Genomic DNA, 21,808 nt, shown 5'->3' with positions numbered 1-21,808 from the left:
AACTAAATGCAATTAAGATAGTGTAGTTCTATTGTCAAGTACATGCAAAACTGTAGGCAGAAACATAAACACAAGTTCCCTGTGATGTGATATGAAACCAACAAAAAACTGAATGCAGTCTGGTATAAAAATGTTTCATTTTTAGTAATATTCATAATAAGGCTAAACTATTGAGATTATGAGACTTCTACAAAACTACTTAGCTGTCTTGACAGAAAGTTAGCTTGGTGGTCTCTTTGAGGAGCATCACTACACATCTTATCACACAACACAGTACAGATTACAATTACAATATGCATAAATATATATAGATACTAAAAAAGACATAAGAAAACATCATAACTAAATGAAACTCTTTGCTTCTACTTGGTGAAATATGGTGAATTAAGTGTAATAGCGTTACGTTGTGTTGTTAATAGCTGTTGCTATATTATGACACATTTTAATCACATAAAAATGTACAGCAATATGGCACACCCTAACACTCTTACTGAAAAATTTCACACTGCCCAGCCCTACTGAAAGATGCATACCGCTCCCGTCTCTAGCTTCTAGTAAATTTTTACCACAAAGTCACACTACATACTTACACCTTGCTGTGTTTGCTAACACTTCACAGACACAGAAATGTAAGTACCACATGCTTACTTTGACCAGATACTGGTACTGCTGAGGGTTCCTCTCTAAGCCTAGGCGTCTCAGCAGGTCTTCTTCCCCTCCCTCAATCAGTTGATAGAAGATGTGGAAGTTCCTCTCTCCGTGGTTCTGGTGGACCACCCGGGACTTCTCCAGCAGGTAGTTGATGATGTGGCCTCCCACTGGGGCACCCTGCCGACGGGACAAAGGCCAGGGAGAGAAGAAGGGGGGGGCAGGGGATGAGGAACAGGAGGAGAGGTTGAGGCTGGGGTACTGAGGTATGATTATAACATGCAGGTTCATGGCAAATATTGTGCACCCGCAAGCACGGATACAGGAGAGAGGGAGTGATGTGATTAATGTCAAAATCAAAATCTATATAGAGGGAACAATATTTTAAGTTCTTGCAACAATCAATAAGCTCCCTTCTAAAGATAGGCTTGTTGGACCATGTTTAAAGTAGCTGCCAGTGTAAATCAGACTATTCTGCTCACCTTGAAGTCAAACTGAATGTCCATGTACTTGCCAAAACGACTTGAGTTGTCGTTACGCAACGTCTTGGCATTGCCAAAGGCCTGGAGGGATAAAGACAGGAGAGAAGAAGAAGAGTGAGGAGTGATGGATTGAGTGGAAGAGAGATAACAGGAAAACAGAGAGGAATAGTGTCATAAAGATGGGGAGACAGACAAGAAGGTAAGAGTCCCTGCAGTGTTCGTCTACAGTAGCGCAGATTACAAGGCATAGTGTACAAACACACACACACACACATCTGGAGAGCATCTGGATGAGACATGCCACACATCAAAACAAGCGCTGCAGTAAACTTAACACCTCTCTATTGCCTTCATTTTCCAAAACAACCATTGTGAACCTGACACAGAAACAATGAATTCAACACTATTTTGAATAACTTTACATAAAATGTTAATATAACTGGTAATATTTTAAATAAAAATATGATATGTTGGTACTTATCAGCAGGAGAATGACAGATTTATGCCCAAATAAAAAGATAATAAAACATTATTCATGACAGTGTGATATTTAGAACTTATTTTGGCCTTAAAACTCTATTTTTCTTAATCTTGAGATTTTGAGATCTTCATTTCAAACTGCTGACAGCTTGATATCTTGTATAAAAATCAGCCTCATATTCATCAACAAATCAATATACAGCATCTCCCTCGGTCATCACTCAGCAGGATGATAAATCTGGCTGTACAATAAATCCAATATGCTGAAAAGCTCTCGGTGTAGTCCACAGACAGGATTTCTTCCAGATGAACGAAGTGCCGTCGGGTCTCACCTCCAGCACAGGGTTGGACTGCAGCAGGCGGTCCTTGACGGTCTGCACCTGCTCGCTGGCTGGACAGGTGACGGCGTAGTACTGCAGGATCTTCTTGGACGCCTCTGTCTTCCCGGCTCCGCTCTCTCCGGAGATCAGGATGCACTGATCCTTCCTCTCTGTCCTCATGGAACGGTAAGAGTTATCTGCCACCGCATAGCTGGAGGAGCAGAGGGACAGACATGATCAGGCAGGTGGTCGGCAGGATGTGTGGAGACAAATGGGCGACAAAGCTTGGACTACAGGCAGAGAAACACCTTGAGACACATTTTATGTAAAAACATTTCTGGAAATCATCACCTATCATGGCAAGCTTTATTTATTTAGCACATTTCACACGCAGGGAAAAACATTGCAACATTGTAAGTCCAGTTTTCACTCTCCTTTAGTTCTGTTTTGATCTCCACTAACTCCTGAGAAAAATATCTTTACATCCTTAGCTGAACCAGCTAATCCCTGACTTTGTTACTTTGCTGTTTGGTGCTGTGTAGGTAGCGTAGAGGGAGTTTATCAGAGCTTTTTTGCTGAAAACAAATGACATGTGATGAGAGTGGTGAGAATGAACACTATCGGTAAAGTTGTGGGCAGTAAAAGCAAAACAATGAGTGGAAAGAACCTCAAAAAGCTCCAGAGCTGGTTGATCATTCTGTGGGTTTGTCTCTATGAGTGAGTCTTTTCACATTGCACATAGTTATGTAACTCATTGCCAACACAAAAATATTGATTATAGCAGCTTTAAATATTGGCAAAAGTATTTTCCACTGGCAGCTTAAATTCTAAATTACAGAATGGGTCCAGTCAAACAGTTATCAGTTAAAACAAGTACGTAATTAGAGAGAAGAAAGAATACACCGAATATTCATGAAATAAAACTTAATAAATGGTTAAATGGAAATCTGCATAAAAATTCACATCTATGTACTAACAAAATAGACAAGAATCATTCATCAGTCATGATGATGATGTTTAAAAAATGTAGCACTTAGCATCTCTTGGAGAACATGTGTTCGGAAAGTATCATATGATAACACATCATACTGTGTGAACATGGAAAGACACTGGACTGACTTCCAGTATGAATCATAATGTCCATAGTGGAGTGCAGCCGGTTTTAGTTACAGTATTATTTATCAGCCCTGTGCTGCTATCAGCACTGCTATGTTGTTTCAGCTTGTTTGGACACATTTCTGACACCAGACTAATTGCTGGAAGATAAAAAAACGGCAGCTTGGCCATAGCCGCATCATACTGTATGTGTGTGTAATCTTTGTGTGTGATATTGGGGGGGTGGATGTGAGCTGGGGGTCAGGTTCTGGTCAGAGGAATTCCCTCTCAAGGGAGGAAATCTCTTGCCTGGTACCATCATTTGTTTACTTTTCTTTCCCCCTCTCTCTCCAGCCCTCCATCTCGACTTGCCAAAGCACATCTTTCTTTCCACTCACAGGGAGAGAAAACATTTGGCCATACACTCAGGGACTGAAGCAAAGAGAAGAAAAAAAACTACCAGTGGATACAGCAGAGAGAGAGAAAGAGCTAGCTAGAGATTCAAGAAGGTTTCAATAACGCCACTTTCAGTTTCCATAATGAACTTGATTGTTTTGTAGCTGACCTACAGGGTCTGGGGAGATTTAACGGGGAATCCCCTCACAATTCCTGTGGCAACCTTTCAAACAAACACTTTACCTCATGCCATGACGTCTTTCAGGCTGTCCATGGCATGACCATGAGAGCATTACGTAGTTGGTTGACTGTGACTCTTCAAATATTCCCACAGACCACTAAACACACACACTCTGACAATATTTAGAACACAGGTGCCACAAATGTTATGTCTTTGTGGGGGGAAAAGCTTGGTAAGCTTTATTTTAGGTTGTAGGGGAAAAAAAACAGGCAACACTAAACATACTGTTCACCATGAATGATGTTTGTGCTAATGAGTAAAAAATATGTTTCTCCTGTAATAGCGATGAAATGCACTGAATCTTTTCTCTCACATGCCTCTGTCTTCTATTAACTCTTCAACAACTGATTTGGCTGTAAATGTAACGGTACTGAGCAGCATGATGTGAGGTATGCAGAGGTCGTGTACTTACATGTGTGGTGAGACCTCGTAGAAGTTGACCCCACGGTACCGTTCCATGTGGTTCTTGGTGTAGATCTCCAGATCTTTGTAGGGGTTAACTGACACCAGCACTGAACCAATGTATGTCTGATGGAGAGGAAATATAATGTCACATTACATGAGAAAGATCACTGAAAGATCAATGTTAAACAAGACACTTGGACTGAGACAACTGATAACTAACTAAATAATAATAAACAGAAAGAGAAGGTCAACTTCTGCAAACATTGATGGACCTGAGTTTCATCAATAATTGGCTAGAGTATCCAAGTCTTTAACTAGGAGGGATGACAGGTTTCTATAAAGGTGATTACAAGCTCTAGTTCACTTCTTAAAACAATCTGTGGATGTGATTGCATCACCAAAATTCACAATTCTAAATGTTTCTGTATCACTGTCACCAAGAGAAATATCTGTGATTTGGTTACTTTTCTTCCTGTATATTGCTTCTGAAGTTATAGCTATTTAAAGATAGTTTGTCATAAAAATAAGGCAGACTTGAATAGGACACAACCCCCCCACCCTCCTCACTACTACTACTCACATAGATGAGGTTCTCTTTGAAGCGTTTGCGCAGGTTCTCTATGAACGAGCCCTCGCTGGTGTAGTTCTCCAGCAGGACAAAGTCCTGCACGCCCACCCGGTCTCTGGCTGTCAGGGCCGACTCCATCATAGCCCGCACCCCGTCACTAGCCACCACCTAGAGGACGACAAACAGGGAGTAGAGGGGATAAGTGACTGAACATAACAACATAACCTATGTACTGTAATACTTCATCAGTCATGGTTTGGCTGTCCCACGCAAGGAGAAATTGGAGAAATGAAGAAGGGAGGGAATGAAAAACACCAAACACTCCATATCGCACACACACATAATCCATCTTCATTTAGGAAATAAGGAGTGAGACGAGTAAAGTAAACCAGCACTCAAAATCATAAATCAATACAGCACCAAGTGGAGGAAGTGGAAGAAGTGCACTACCTTGTTTAATACCCCACTGTGTGTGTATAAGCTAGAGTATCAGGTGGTTGTGGGATTCAAACTGTGATGCGCGGAGGCCAACACTTTCTCAATGAACTAAAACAAAAACACGATGGAATAACTGAAAAAAAAGCAGGATTTTGGTAAATATGGATATTTTGCCGGTCAGTTTGTGTTTTCCTTGACTGACTGATAAATCAGCCGATAGTGCAGATGTATTTATATCTGTGTGTATATGTTGGCTGATGAAGTAAGAAGAAATGTGAGCGCAGAAGATATGTTTGAAGTCATTTTGAAACAGTGTCACCATAACACCAGCGAGCACTGACAGGTTTATTTTTCATCAGGATCTGTTACATGTCCTGCTGACAGTTCTTTAAAAAACACATTTTTTGACTAAAGAATTGTAACTCATGGTCCACTTGATAGCTTTTTTTCTCTCAGTATCCATGATAAAGAAGGTCATGAGTTGCTGTTAAAAGCTCTGGCAAAAGGTAGCTGACCTTGAGTTAACATTATACATCAAGCATGAACTTGCAAGATTAAATTTGAAGGATCTTTATCACAAATGGTTTCATGTTATGTGTTTATAAACATTCATACTGGCAAACATATTGTTATCAGATTTTTTAAACTCTAAAACATGAATATTGTTATTAACCTCAAAAATTGAATGTGTGTCAAGCTGCACTGCAGTGTTGTAGGACTGTATCCTCATTAGAATCTTATTCAGCAGTTTGACCAACAGGTCCAACGAGTATTTTTCAGGGGTTCAGAAGAGTTTTAGTGTTCCAGGTTTTATTATCTGTCTTTTGGAGTCTCTTTGCCATAAACTCTAAAATTTACAGATATTGGATATGAGCACAAATAATCATCTGCCATCAGCTTCAATCCAAAAACTTCAACAGAGGGTCTTACAATAGATCCAAATCAGATGCATTGTTTATTGAGATAAAAATTTTTGTGCGCAAGTAAATCCCAAAAGGTTTATTTAGTCCTTCCTGTCCCGTAAGTTCACATCTTTTAGGACATAGAGAAAATCCAAAATCCCCCCTCCCAGCATTCAACCTACAATAGAGCACATTCAAACCAATGCCAAGACCTGCTGTTTGAAGTCCAAAAGACCTCACATTCATTCAAACACATACAACTAAACAAAGCAGAGATTTTCTGTTTGTACTTGGTCCAATGTTTTCTTTAGAACAGCCTCTAAGTGATCTTACCACCTCTAGAAACGGAGATGGAGTTGAACTCAGATGTGGAGATTAAAGTTATCACTTCAACCTAAGTGCAACAAGCCCCACCCAGGTTGCACATATTTAAAAAAAAATTTACAGAACTAATTTAGCATGAGAAGCGAAGTCAAACTGTAACACTTACATGTTTCAGATCATCGACACGTTTGGCCAGGAAGCCGCTTTCTAAAATAGAAGCTTGAGTTTTAAGCATAAGATTGCGAATGTTGCTCACATCCATCTTTAACATGTACCCGGTTGGACAAAAATACAACCAGCTACTAGACTTGTGCTGGAGGGCAGAGGCAGCCAGCGCAGGGACGGGGACAGTCAACACACACACACACACACACACATAAAGTACAGCAGGTGTTGTTGTTGTGTTAAGCAGTACAGTAGTCTTCATCCCTCAGGAGACCACGAAGAAGAGATGGAGAAAGAAAGAGAAGAGAAAGCTTGAGGGAGGAGAGAACATATTAATTAACGATGGGTGAGACGGGAGAGAGACATGTGAGAGGAAGGAGTAAAGAGATATGAGATGTTGGATGCCAGGTTATGACTCCAGTCCTGCACCATCGCTCCATTTCAACTGCACTAAAAAGTTAACAATAATCCCTGAAATTCCACACAGCAGCGCCCTGAACACAACACCTTCAATCACTGCAGAACAGACACACACGTGAACAACATCTTGAGTGGATTTCACACAAGTATGCATGAATATGTTTGATCCCGGCTTTCAAAGGAGAGCTCCAGTGTCCCACGGTGCTTCACACATGGGGAGAAACCATGGGACACTAGTGTGGACCATGCTCTGTGTTTTTTTTAAGTCCACAAAACAACTTCAGGCAATGACAAATACCATTAACAAGCATTGTCTGTTATACTTATGTGCTTTAATGCAGTGAGCCGTCCCTGCACTTTATCTTTACTGCCTTTTAAAGAGGGAGTCTTAGAACTGACTCACCTCTTATCTTTATGATCTGATGATGACTCAAGTTTTCATTGGTGCCCTTCTTCTACTTCTTAATCCGGGCTGTAAAATGTGCATGTGTGTGTTTGTACGCCACATCGCTACAAAGTCACAACCATGGCACTGATCCACAGTGCAGACGATTCAGTTTCATCCCAGAAACTTTTACGAGACACTATTATACAACTCCCATATTAAACGGCTATAAATAGAACCTGCAGTTAATATTGGTGTTGATTTTTACAACACGTTGGCTACATTCACTGTAAGCTTCTTCAACTCTCATGGAGGCTTCACAGACAGATTTGATATATTGTATGGACTATGTTTTTTTCAGCAATAGACATTCTGTAATAACCTCTGTATCTAGTAATTTAACAGCGGTGGAGTCCACCATCCCCACGCTGGATTCAAACTGCCCACCTACACACGAGGGATTAACAGGAAATGATGCTTGTACTTTATCAAGTGTTAGTGTTTGTAATTTTATCTCACTGATATCAACCTCACTATTTACTGTTCACTCTCCTCACACCTTATCGAGAGTGTAGTGAAACAAGTTTCACTGTACATTGTAAAATCAGTTTTATCAACACCTTCATCTATAGCTTTCACACACCATTAGCGGTGCAAGTGACAGAATATCAAGCTCAGTGATTGGCTGTCATTGGCTGTATTAAAGAACCAGATATATTCTAAAGCAGTTGTTCGTCTTTTGTACTGGTGATTTAACCAGGAGAGTTTCATGCTGATCCAAACTGTAGAAGTGTTCAAACTGTGAGTAACGTAACATTCACTATGGAAAATATTGATGGGACTTTTACCTCTAGAACAAGGGGCGCCCAGAATTGCACCACATACTTTGCAACTCTATATTGCTAATATAAACTGACCATGTCCAACTGCTGCTGCTTTACATAAAAAGCATTAAATTAATGTTGTAGAAATAATAGAACAAGAAGGAGCACACCTCCATCTCCTTGGTTACTCCGCCCTGCTGTTGTGTGGAAAACTACACATGAAATCAGATTATGGTTGCTGATGGCATGATGGGAAAAGGCCAATTATTGACTGACTTCTTTATTAAAACAACATGACTTTGTTTGGCTGCGGTGTAAACTGATACACCAGCTGCTCTTCTGCTGTGTTTCTGAAGAGTTTATTCCAAGTATTATTTAAAATGCACACATGCATGAAACATGTGTGCACGTGTGAGGTCATATTTGTGATAACTGTCTCGTACATCTTTGTTTCTCTCGCTCCTGGATGCCATGAACTCTGGTGACCTATTGTTTCACACATCTCTTCAGAAAGCAAAGAAACCGCAGCTGTGTGTGTGTGTGTGTGTGGTTGTGCGTGTGTGTGGTTGTGCGTGTGTGTGCATCCTGAGAGCCGTGTTTGTCTGACTAACATTCTTTACTGCTTATCAGTCTTTGCTGTGATAAGTCTGTATACTTCTCACCTGTCAATCAAACAGTGTCAGCAGTATTACAACCTCTTTACATTTGATTTTTGCTATTGCTGCTCATGCTAACTATCCACTTCTTCTTTCTCTCAATCCAAACACGCTGCTGTGGCTGCAGCTGGAAACATATGAAACATATGACTTCCTATGTAGCTGAGGTGTTTTTTTCTAGGAGAGAATTACAAGACACTGGGTGTTTAAAGGAACTCATCACCTGGAAACAGGTTAAATCACTATTAAGAGAAGCAAAACTGACATTCATTTATATGAAGTTGTCATGATTAACTACAAAACCCTCCAAATGTTATGGCAACTTGGGAGGAAAGAAACCAGAACCTTGTTTTCTCACCTCTCCCCTCCTCTTCCTCCTCTATACATTCTATCACTCATTCACATTCCCTCCTCGTTTCAGTCTCTCCCCTTCTCTCTCCATTACTTCATTGTTTCCCGATCCCGCTTTCAGTGTTTGGTTTTCCTGAGTGTAATGCCGCACGCTGGACCTCCACCCGTTTTCTCGACGCAAGTCACACACACACACATTTATTCTCAGGAACACACCGAGTACGTGCCTACCCGGTTCCTACATGTCGTCACGTTTTCCAAATCCTGTGCAGCAAACAAGGCAGCTTGGAGCCAGGTTAGCTGGAGGAGACCTGCAGAGGTACAACTCTGAGACCTCCACATCTATAAGAGTTTCACTGCACTTATACAGCCCTTTTTAACCTCAATGGACCAAGTGCTTTACAGTTTGCCTCTCATTCACCCATTCACACACACACACACACACACCAATGCCAACTGTTCAAAAAATAAGTAAACAAATCTACTAATCCGACCAAACATTCAATGCCAACCTTTGGTACCATGAGAGTTTTTTGCTCATTAATAAAAAAGTATTGAGGCACAATACCCAGGTGTATGTACACAGAGAGATCAAAGGTGTCCCAATACAACTGTATTACATCATGTAGTTTGATCCAAGCACCATTTAACTGTTCCTCATGTGCCTCTTTTTAAATCATCATCATTATTTAATCTCTCTATTCTTCACATTTTCCTTTTTCTTATTCCTCCATGCTTTCTCCTCCCTTCAGTGCCTCCGTCCTCTTTCAAACGACAGATTGAACGAGCGAGCACATCTAAGAGAAGCAGAGAAAGGGGGAGAAAGCAGAGGGATTTGATCATCCAGCCGGCCTGTGAACAATAGCAGCTCTCTCTTTGACCTTTACGTCGCCCTGGGTGCGCTCGCAGAGCTCAGATGTCACACTGTTTATGTAAACCTCATCCAACCTGCTGCTTTCAATGCACTATACAGCGCACACGATGAACCGCGGACGGATGATGATGAGACTTTAAGACTTAACAGCCATGTAAAGCAGCCCCACCCAGGCAAGAAGTGCATATACACTAAATAAGACACTGAATAGATATCAGGGTTTGTAAGATATGTTTACATGGTATGATTTTGTTATTATTCACTTTGTATGACACAGTTATATATAGCAGGTCTGCATGGAGTTTGTCTATATGCAAACTGGATGGGATTTAAAGAAGCTCATAAACAAATCAGGCCCCAGAGCACTTAACACCAACTGGAGTTAAATATTTGCTCAAGATGCAGGTTAAATATGCAAAAATGAGAACAGAGGAGTGTAGCAGTCAGAAAAAAAAAACTTCTGACTTCTGTTTCACATGATTTGTTCTATAATTACAACCAAATGAGTGAGGCGTGTGGCTCTGATGAAGAAATGGTTAGCTACTCGCGCAGTGTTTTGCCCTTTTTCTACATTTTTCCTCTATGAATCAGTTGTCTGGCACTGACTTCTCCTCCTCTCTCATCTGTTCTGCACTAGCTGGTAGAAAAAAAAAAAAAAGGGGGGCATGAAGTGAAGAATTACTCAACGTCTAGATTCGTCTTTCAGACATGAATGTTGCCCTTGTGAAAATATAGTGAGGCCAGTGATGATGCCAAGTGTGACATCAGAAGCCACACAAGTGCTGATGGTGTCCTGTTGGTTTTTTGATGGGACCACAAATCAACCACAGGCTTCATCAAACGAGGAAGTGGTCGATAAATCGCAACACATGCCTCCATGGGCAGATTCCTATCAGTCGGAAAGGGATTTTCTTTGAGATTTGAAGACACTTAAACATAAATAACCAACTGGAGGTGAGCTAAACCCTGTGCTACTGTAAGTCAGTGTGTGTGTGTGTGTGGCAGGGGAATGCAATTATAATCAAAGGCAGATGATATATCGACGCTGAAGCATTTTCCCCCCGTTTCACACATACAGCCATAGGATTCCCACTTATTAATATTGTGATTATGATTACCATGGCTACGGCCTACAGGTTTAGCAGTGAGCATGTTCATTAGCATCTCAGGAGACAGTGGAGCTGCTCTGCGGAGCCGTCAGACAGGTGGGGTGAGCTCGCTAGTCTCGCCTACCTGAGGACATGTGGGCCAAAACAACTCGACCGCCTGCCAATCAGAGAGTACTCTGTTTATTTATATCCACAACTACTTCACCAAGGACTCACCATGGTTAAATGTTCCTACGCAAGTCACCACTCTGCTTCATTCCCATCAGGTGTACCTTTCCACTGCTTACCCTCAACTCTGATCTTCCTGGTGGGGGGGCAGGGAGCAAGTTAAATGACAATGTCCCTACTGTGGAGTCCATTAAGTATCATGTTTTTCTTACAACTATCATTTTACTCACTGGTTACGACTATTAATGAAATAAAAAGAGAGAGAAAAAGTATGTTTGTGTGGGACTGACATGCTGCTGTATGCTGTCAAAATCAAAAGTAGCTGGTTAACTCTTTTTAGTCTCAGTTTAGCTTTAAAGGGACATTTTTACTTTTTACTGTCTTTACTTTTAACCTGCACATTTCAAATAAATCATTATTTATGAGACATTTATGACTCCATCGAGCAGTTCAAAACAGTTTAGCAACTCTGTCACTTACCCGACCCCAGCGATAATCCATAGACATTCAGTTTTGAGGTTTTAGAGTCATTATATTTGTATTCCAGCTAGTTCACCGAGACATTCCCGAGCTTCTCACTCGCCTCTCTCTAGGCTGCATCGACACTAGAGTTAAGATGAAGTTTAACAAGAGTGGAGAGCCTGGAGAGAGTGAGACCAGCCCGACATATAACTACCTATTGAGCTGAAGTCAGATGCCCTGCAGGCAGTAATGACAACTGTGTCAGGAATCTCTCAGTGCATTGTACTATCCTGATAAATCAATCAGACACACACACTGTTGTAGAAACAGAGAAAGCTTGTAAAAAATTGATAAAAATCCTTATAGATATGTGTCAAAATGTGGAGGAAATATTTTCAGGATTTAAGAAAATATATACACAATATAAGATGAAAAAGGAAGTTTCAAGTCACACACACACACACACACACACTCATACTTCATTGATACATCAACACATGCTTTTTTCATTAACATGCTCAGTCTCAGTGAATGCCAAAGAATGCTGCCCAGCCACACAACACCACCATGTGATTGCCTCGCCCTGGGGCGGTGCACAAACACACACACACACACACACACTCACTCACTCACAGCGATGAGGACACACCTTCCCAGATATCAAATAGATCCAAATACAAATAGATCTGACATTGACATGATAAATGCAGAGCCGAGGTGAGGAAGGGATGCTGAGATCAAAGAGGAGACTGACTAACAAATAACAGTTGAGGTAAAGATCCCTGGATTCCTGTCAGGGAAGCAAAAAGTCAGTTCTGGGTCTCACCTGTCACTCGCTCACCTGCGTCCTTGAGGTTCAAGAGCATACCGTCAAGGTTGTTACACTATTTAAATGCCACTGTAGGTACTCATTACGAATAAGGCGGCTCCTAAAAACTTCCTCTTCCACTTCAATAAACTCCATCCCGTTCTCTGACAAGTCTGATCAAAACTAAATCCATCTTACACATAACTCCTCACCTTTCACTTTCTCACATAAAAAGACCTGCATGTTTAGACTTTGACTAACAACACCATAAAAAAAGAAAGTGTCCTGATTTTCACCGCTTTCTCTGCGAGACGACTGGGTGTCTTACCAGAGGTCTGTACTTCATGGCTCCTGCTCTCGAGTGATCTGGACGGGTTATTCGTTCCCCCCCCACCCCCGAGCCGATAGTCCCGCTATAAGAATGTGGCCTCCAGCGCCGCGTCACGACCACTATTTAGCCGAGAGTTTGTTTTTAGAAGCTTTCCCCTCTGTCCTGAGAGCCAGCTGCCATAGCTTCTCCTCTTACTGCTGCTTGCACACACACCTCACTCTCTCTGTCTCTAGCTCGCCACTCGTTCACCCACTTTCTTCTCCCTCCCTCCCTCCCTCCAGAGGAAATAGTCCCTGTGTTGGGTGACACATAACCCCCCCCAACACTCCCCCCCTTTCCCTCTCTCTGCTTTTTTCCCCCCTCGTCGCCCTCTCCTCAATCCGACAGGCGCTTATATGCTAAAAGTGAAAACTTACCCTAGTTGCTCTCATTTGGACTCTTTTCTTGCTCTTTTGCTGCTCTTAAAAAAAAGGGAGAGGATATAAGAGAGCAAACACATCTCCCATCACACACACATCTGGCCTTAACCATCCCTGGAGAGAAAAAAGGTTGAGAGAGGAAAAATGCGTTCTGATGCCAAAAGGGTAAAGAGTATGTGTGCATCCAAGCGTGCTTGTGTGAAAAAGGGAAACTCTTGGATACAAAGTAGTAAATGCAGCATGAGCCAATAAATAATCATGTATTAGAGCCAGGAGAGTTTCCTTTTCCTTCCCTCCTCCCTCTTTCCTTCCCTGCTCTCCCCACTCTGAGATTTACAAGCTGAAGCAGAAACCAGACAAGCAGCCAAGAGTCCCACTGTCATAAATACTGCTTTTGATGCATCTACGCAGGCTCACACACACACACATACATACACACACGTAGAGAATAATGTGCGCATGCATGCACACAAATACATACACAAGGTCTTACCATCGTTAGTCCAATATCATTACAGGGGAGTGTAATCAGTCCGGACCAGTGTTGCACACACGTACACACACACACACACACGCTCTGTGCAGATCAAAGACCTCAGCAGTCTAATGCATCTGCTTGTTAACACTAATAACAACTGACATCTTACAGGCAACGGGCATGTGCTGCTGAGAACAAAGAGGAGGACAAGTTTCCACCACGGTTGCTGGATTAATACACAGACATTAACAAAAGGCTGGTTTGAAGTCTGATGGTGATTTGTTTGAAAGGCAAAGTCTCCAAATCACCTGTTAGTGAGCTCACACCAAGCATCTCCTTTCATTAGAACACAAGGTAAAGAGGAGACTGGATAAAACGTAAATTGTAAGATTGAAACCTGAGTGTGAGAACTATGAAATCAGAATCATGAAAACGCAAAACACATCTTCGATAGGATTCACACTTGAAATAGACTGCCGGAGTCCGAGCTGCAAGCTTCAAAGAGCGGAGTGGCAGCAGGAAAAGCCAGGTTTTACAGGCCTCATTAGGATGACTCGCTGCTTCCTGTGGATCTAAGAGAATAGGCCCATAAATCCAAACAACTAGCACTTGTTGGTAACTGCATATTCCACGTCTCCGGGTCCATCTCTTCTTTATCGGCTACCCACACACACACATCTGAAAAAAGCTAGATTTTATAAGGATACTGTGTGTGTGTCTAGTCTGGTTTTTGTATGATGAGAACAATAATATAAAAGAGGAAAGGAGCTGACGGAAAAGTAGAGAGGAGTTGGAAATGAACGGGGGAAAGAAAAAGTAATTGAGAGAATGAATGCGGGCGGGTACGAGTAGAGTCAATGAGTTCAATTTCACTTCACATAGCTGCAGCTGAGCTCAGGTGAAGTCTTGGCCAAGGTCATTCTTTAATACGTCTATTCATGTTTCCTTTGTAGCTCCTCCACTCAGGAAGAAAAGACAGGGTCTTTCAGTTAGCACTATGAAATCTCAAGCACTTTCATTACTTTCACTGACACTTCCAACTGCTTCATATGACATAATACTCGTCAATTGATACCTAATTTTTTTTTCAACTGACAGTTCAACTACTTTCAAATCTTACACTTCAACTGACATTTCAGCTACTTACAGCGCACACATCACATCAACCGACAGTTCAACTGCTTTCGATCTTTTAACGTAGACTGACCTTTCAGGACTCGGGTCAACAAAAAACTTCTTCAACTCTTCTGAGTCATACCACAATTTAACTGCTTTCAGTGATACTTTGACATCATCTTACAGTTTATATGCTTGAACTGGCATCAGTTTATTTCAGGACTTCCTTTTCAAGTGACACTTCCAGCTTAGTTCATCAAATACACTTCAAATCACATTTCAGTGCATAACATAAAGGTTCAAATTCTTTCAGTTTCCATTTTAATTGCTATTTTAGCAACTACTTTCAGTAATAATATTTTGACAACTTTGCAACTTTTTTTTTAGCATTTCCATAATTTGAAATGCTTCAACTATGACTTCTCAGCAGGGTAAAGTTTCCCTCAGAAAATTTTGCATCTTTTTAGTTTCTCTTGTTCCAGAAATGTGAACTGGCGTCACCTTTCTCATTCCATTTCCCTCAGTCTGCTCCCAGGCTCACATAGCTCAGGTGGAGGCTTAGCCAAGGTCGTTCTATTCATGCTTCCTTGTAACTCCTCCACACACTCAGAAAAAGAGTCTTCAGGGGTCTTTCGGTTAGAAAAATGGTTCTTTACAAAACAGTAAATGGTAAAAGACACAGCTTTCATTTACTGTTGTTACACAGAATCATTCAAAGTTGATCCTATTGCACCAAAGTTGTTCAGTGTACTCAGAGAGAGAGAGCAGGTATACCTTCCATGTCTTATCAAAGAGAATTATAGTGATCATATAAAAAGAGCACACCCTTGAAAAACAAGCTCAACTGAGGACACATGCTATTTCTCCTCCGCACCGCCCTCTACTGGTCGTCCCTGAATAAATGAAATTCAATAAGGAGTTAGGAATTAGATTTTTGCTGAGACAAACATCAAAATGCCTGAAAATAACAGACCTCCATTTGCATACCCATCTGTCTGTGTGCTGAGAGGAAGCAAGAGAAAACAAACACTTTGTACCGGGCTTAGCAGTGTCTGTGTCAGAGATTAAACTTTGTACACCTCGTTTGATGCGCCCCCCCCCCTCCTCCTCCTCCTCACTCTTTTCACTCTCTTTCTCTCGTTTCATTGCCAGTATAATCAGAGCCCCTACTGCAGGAATCTGAGTAATGTTTTCCAGACGCTCTCTCTCTCTCTCTCTCTCTTTCTGTGTCTCTCTCACAACTGTGTGAGAATTCGCTGGACGGACGGCAGGAAACTGGCAAAGATACAAGCACAGATAGCGGCTGGTGTGGCGGCACGGTTGTAAAACACCCGTCGTTTCCACTAGATTTGTTCGTTTATTCATCTGCGCTAATGTCTCTGGTTAAAAGTGTGCAGACTGTAAAGGTGTGTGTGTGTGTGTGTGTGTGTCTGTATTCTGCAGGCTCATGCTGAGGCAGCATATTTGTGCTGAGTTGGAGGGAGGAGGGGCTGTATCTGACCACCAGTGTCTCGCTCGGCTCAGCTGTCAGACTTTAACCCTTGCTTATCCACTTTCTTAGCCGCCTCCAGGCAAAGTTAACTCTTCCAGCTGAAGTAGACGCTGCAGGAAATGATTGACATGTGAAGATATCTGGGAAGTGCTATAGAAACACCGCAAAAATGAGACCAAAAACATCTGAGTATAAAATTATTATCATCCTAATGATCTGCTGGCACCAGATGGAGCATCTGTCTCTCTCCTCCCACGTACTGCCTGACAGCCTTTCTTGCCTACACACTATAGCTCGAACGATACTGCTTTTTTGGGGCCGATGCCAACACCGATATTAGGGAGTAAATAAATTCCGATATCAATATTTCGGCCGATAATCTTATATATACAGAATATATATGTACATAAACACACTTTTTTTGCAATGATCCCGCAAATGTGGTTATAAAACACTGAAAAAGATATGTAATAGAGGCATGATATTTTACAGTTTAACAATAAACTTTATTGTATAAAATGACATCAATGCACTGAAACAATAAACTACACTGGTAATTTAATAATTATAAATAACTATAAATAAAAAAACAGAACAAAAAACATGTATATATTACACTTGAATTAAGAAAAAGGATCAAATATACATAAAATGTTGCCTTTACAACTTTAAAAATTAAAAAATATATATATCGGTGCATATCAGACAAGATATACGCTGATACCAACATATCTGTGAGCAAATATCTGCTGATATATCTCGCTGGGCTCTACTACACATGCTAGCTGAGGTTACAATACAGCATATTCAATCCCTTGTCCCCTTACACTTTACAGCTCTGAGGCTATAAATGGTGTTACATAAAAGCACTATGAGGGGCATAAAGCCATGGAAACAAACATTGTTTTATATTTGCCATTTGGCCGGCCGGAAGAGCACTCCAATTACAGGCTCTGATGCCTAGTGCCACATGTTGGCCAAAAGTATCAAAAGCAGTACGTAGAACATTCCGTGCCTTCAATATTGTGGGTTTTTGACTAATCTTAGTAAATGCTAAATAGATAAAAGGCAGTACTGAAGAAACTGAAAGTGCATTCATTTTATACATGTAGGAATAGGAATTAATTCAATTTAATTTTGAATATCAGACACAATTTATTATTACAAACAGGATTTTCATTTGTCTTAAAACATATCTGGAGGGGATCTTAAATAATATTGCTTTTCCACATTAAGTGACCTCAGGTTTCTCCTCTGTCTTATCACAGATGTTTGCAGGAGAGCTACAACTTGTCTTACCATTAGGAGCAATAAACTGCATGTATCATTTTTTCCTTACACACTGCATTTATTATCTTCTATTCAAACATTACTCCCTCTATAAAACTGAGGTTATGGTCCCCATCTCAGGTCACTGATGGGTTAGTGATTCTCTTCAGATTGAAAGCTCATGTTGGTTGGCCTCTCTATCACACACAAACACACCACTTTGGGGGGGGAAACACCAAATTAAACATTGAGTTGTTTAGATTGAGGGAAAGAAGGAGGGAAAAAAAAAAAGCTCAAATCCCACTGACCACTTTCAGGCAAATGCATGTGACCTCGACTCCGTGGGAAATCAGAAATGGGAACTTGACTTTCCTTTCCTGCTCTCTCTCTCTCTCTCTCTCTCTCTCTCTCTCTTTCTCTCTCCTCTGCTCTCCTCTCCTTACATTCTTCTTTCCTCTCTCACTTCCTCTCCACTAAGTTTGTTCAGAATTATCTTGGTTATATATATAGTAATTTTCCACTCTCCCTCCATTGCCCATACGGTCCAAAAATAAGTCTTGGGAATGTGTCGTCATGTAACATCATGCCTCGCTTATCTGCCATATTTATTAGAAGCTAATACTGTACTGCAAACTAAAGTGTAACTAAAAAGGGACGTCTGCAGCTGCTCCGTGTAGACAACAGATCACTGCTACCACACATGCCGGGTTGCCCTATGGAACACCCACAACACATCGATTCTTGATCCTGGATGTGTTCAATTGAAGTAGGTCAAACTCATGTGACTCATGTGCACCAAATATTGCTAAATAGAGTTGTATCATGCGAAGACTACTGCATACACACGTCCCTCTGAGCACGGAGGACTTCCCCTGATTTCAACACATGCAACATACCCTGGTGGACAGACTGATGCTAAATATCAGCCTAACAGTCTCTAAAGATACTACTGAGACATGACGCACTTAAGAGTGGAACATCATAAACTTATAGTTTACCATGATAGTATTAGGCACTGTCTGTAAATAAATATGGACGTCAGGATGGCTCCCCAAAAGTGAAGCCAAAAAATCTCGACTGCCCCCTGGTGGCTGGCTGCAGTATGGGTCATAAGTTCCACCCCCTCAATGTTAGCAGATGGGACATGAGCCAAACTAAAAACATCAAAATACACATCAAATAAATTTTTCCCAAATACGGTTTCTGTCATATCAGGTAGTTTTATCACACTAATGTTTGTCCAAGTGCTCATTTTTCTGATTAGTTTGTTTTTAATTTGACAATATAAAAAAAGGGGTTTGTGACGTCATGATTGACAGCTGTGACAGCTGCTCTCAAACCTCCATGAGGCTGCGGGTCAGCAGAAGGCGTGACCCGTGGGGTTGACTCTACTGTGCAGAGCTCCAAATGACGTCACACAAGCAAGATGGCAGAAAGGAGATATTTTGGCTTCACTTTTGCAAAGCGGTAGGACGTGGAGACGCTTCGTCCATATTTATATACAAGTCAATGGCATTAGGCCAGTGTATTGTTTGTTCATACGCTAGGCAGATATTAGTCTTCCAATAAATACTGTATAACAGGCTCAAGGTGTGTTCAGACAGAAAGCTAAACAAATTTTCGTCTTGCGTCATTTGCCGAATGTGAGCACTGGAGCATTTGTGCAGTCTGTGTTTATTCCCCCCAAACAGCTACTGTACCAGACCAGAAGTGTTTCTGTGCTCTTCCTGTTATTTCCCTCTTGTCTCTCTCCATTTGCCTCTTGTGTCTGTACATTTAGGAAACAGATTCATAAAGCCCCAGGATGAATGCAATTTTTTTTGCTCAAGTTGAAACATTTTGAACTCGCTATGTCTTCGCCTCAATTTGTAGCACCCTGGGCGTCTGCTCATCTGTTTGTGACTCTCCGTTGACTTTGTATACAACACACATATGAACACACAGTCACATCTCAAAGCTTCATCAGCTTATTTAACTGGCTTTTAATGAGGATGCTGATAAAAATGAAAGCAATACAGCATGTACTATGTTTTTATATTATGAAAATGGAAACATTGAAGCAAATATTTGTATCAGTAGTAACACACCTAAAAAGCCCATAGTGTGAGCCATAAGTCTATCATTGCATATGAGCTTTTGGGATGACGTCTCTATCAACACTGCATTGTTCTGTCATACTGAGCACACCCTTGACTGCAAGGTTGAACGGGTTCATTTTCAGCATTTTCAGCCTATGCTGCAAAGGTTTCATCAGAGTGATGAAACCCAGGCGTTAAAGGATGCTGATACACACTATGCTATGATGACATCAGTAATACAACATAAGACCGGTTCTTTTTTACTAAATAGCACTATAAACCAACATCATCTGTGGCGCCAAGAAGATTAGCCTGGGATGGCAAAATATGTCAAAGCTAGCACAGCTGAAATTGTGAGAACAAATAGTTAAGATATGTTCTTTTGGTTAAAACTGATCTTAAAAAAGGCATTTGAAACACAAACCACCCTCTGCAGTGATGTCCTCTATCAAAACGTTGACAGAAAAGTACATATAGCCCGTATGATGACTCCACCCGTCTCCATTACAATATCCTAGAGTATCACTTTACATGTCAGCTAAAACAGCAGTCCCAGTGGGCACAACTGTGCTGTAGCTGGCTTTCAACCAAAAGCAATATGTCTGCACTTCTAACTGACTTCTAACACATCTAGTTTGGGGAAATGTGGCTTGTTAGTCATCTATAGTAGTATGTTAGTATGTGATGAAAGAGTGTCCAATTATCTACCCAGGACATGCACAGATGTGGATCATTGGCTCACTACTGCTTGATGCTACCGCTATGCAATACTAAATGACAGAAGCAGAGTTTTTCACAGAGTGAGTGCACTAGAACTCCTCCTTGCATGTCTTTCTCTGGCTGTCTCTGTGTATTGTTAATTTCCAGCAGGCCTGGCTTTCTTCATGACACTCCGCAGATTCTCTCACCATAATAAAGTTGCTCTTGTAATCGGTACTAATACAAGTAATTACAATAGCTCGAACAATAAAAATTGAACTTTTGGCCTTTCTCCTCTCTGGAGCACAACTGTCAGCGTGAGCTGCCATACAAAAGCCAGAGGGGGATCAAACTTTAACCCAGCGGCTACAAATCAAACAATAAAGAAAATCCAAAGTGCCCTTTTGAACCATCAAATACCTGCTCAAAGTCGCTGGAAATCTGCATGAAGCCCTCCAAAACCAAAACACTTATGCAAACAAGGTCCTAACATTCGCCAGACTGTCACCATCACCATCCTCAGCCTTTCACTCTCTCTCTTTCTCCCACAGTCTTCCTCTCACTCCCCCCCCCCCCCCCCCTTTCAATCTTTTTTCCATCTTTCACACCAAAATCCATGCTTTTGAGTGTGAAATTTCATTTAATCCTCGGATGGCTCCTTACTGATTTAAAAAGAAATACAAAGTCAAGAGGAAAGGAAGGGGAGGGAAGCAGGGACTGACAAAAAAAAAAAATGAATAGAAAAAATAAAAAAAGGCAGTGCAGGGCGGCTGTGATGTCAGAGCGAAAGAATGCAAGCCATGTGGGCGGCAAACAAGAGTCGGGGAACAGAGACGAGAGGGCAGAAGAGAGAGAAACACGATGAAACAGAAGTATCAAGAAAGAGGATGAGGGGCAGGAAGTTGATGACAGATGGTGAAAGTGTCACTGCAAGAAGGAATAAAAGATATTAAATGTGGGTGAATGTGTGTGTGTGTGTGTGTGTGGTATGTGTGTGAGTGTGTGTTTTCTGACATAACTAGCTGTCTGCCAGCTTATAGTGGCCCAGCACCATATTGACACAAGGGGGTTCCCAGGGGCCAAATACACTCAAACTAACTCTAACTGTTCCCGTTTCTCTCTGTGTAACCTACTTAATGTGTCTCTCTCTCGTTGCCCTCTCTGCCCTGGGTTAAGTGATTCAGCACAGTGTGTGTGTGTGTGTTAGTGTGTACGTGTGTGTGTCCATGTGTACCAGACCATAGCGAAGTGAGATGTTTCCACTGTGAACGGACGTGATAGTGAGAGTCAGACCTGAACAGCAGCGGACAAAAGGCTGAAGCAGCAGGCTTGAAATTAAGTTAATAAGGGAAAATGGACTGTAGTTTTTTCACTTCACACACACACACCAAATATGGAGACACTC

At 41.4% G+C, this 21,808-nt stretch overlaps 1 protein-coding gene across 2 annotated transcripts in view; it reads right to left on the bottom strand.

The window, feature by feature from the left end:
- The window catches only part of LOC121898364 (unconventional myosin-Ic-like), a 60,565-nt gene that overhangs the window by 18,270 nt on the left and 20,487 nt on the right, over positions 1-21,808 (bottom strand). For both annotated transcript variants that reach the window (XM_042413364.1, XM_042413365.1), the window contains 5 exons: positions 4,648-4,803; positions 4,075-4,190; positions 1,943-2,141; positions 1,131-1,211; positions 649-828 (listed from right to left, as the gene is read on the bottom strand). In XM_042413364.1, coding sequence (XP_042269298.1) covers positions 649-828; positions 1,131-1,211; positions 1,943-2,141; positions 4,075-4,190; positions 4,648-4,803 — 732 coding nt within the window. The remainder of the gene's footprint in view (positions 1-648; positions 829-1,130; positions 1,212-1,942; positions 2,142-4,074; positions 4,191-4,647; positions 4,804-21,808) is intronic.

Source organism: Thunnus maccoyii, chromosome 6 (genome assembly GCF_910596095.1).
Source record: "Thunnus maccoyii chromosome 6, fThuMac1.1, whole genome shotgun sequence".
Lineage (NCBI taxonomy): Eukaryota > Metazoa > Chordata > Actinopteri > Scombriformes > Scombridae > Thunnus > Thunnus maccoyii.
The sequence above is the reverse complement of the archived record's forward strand: the minus strand, read 5'-3'. Positions and strand labels throughout refer to the sequence as shown.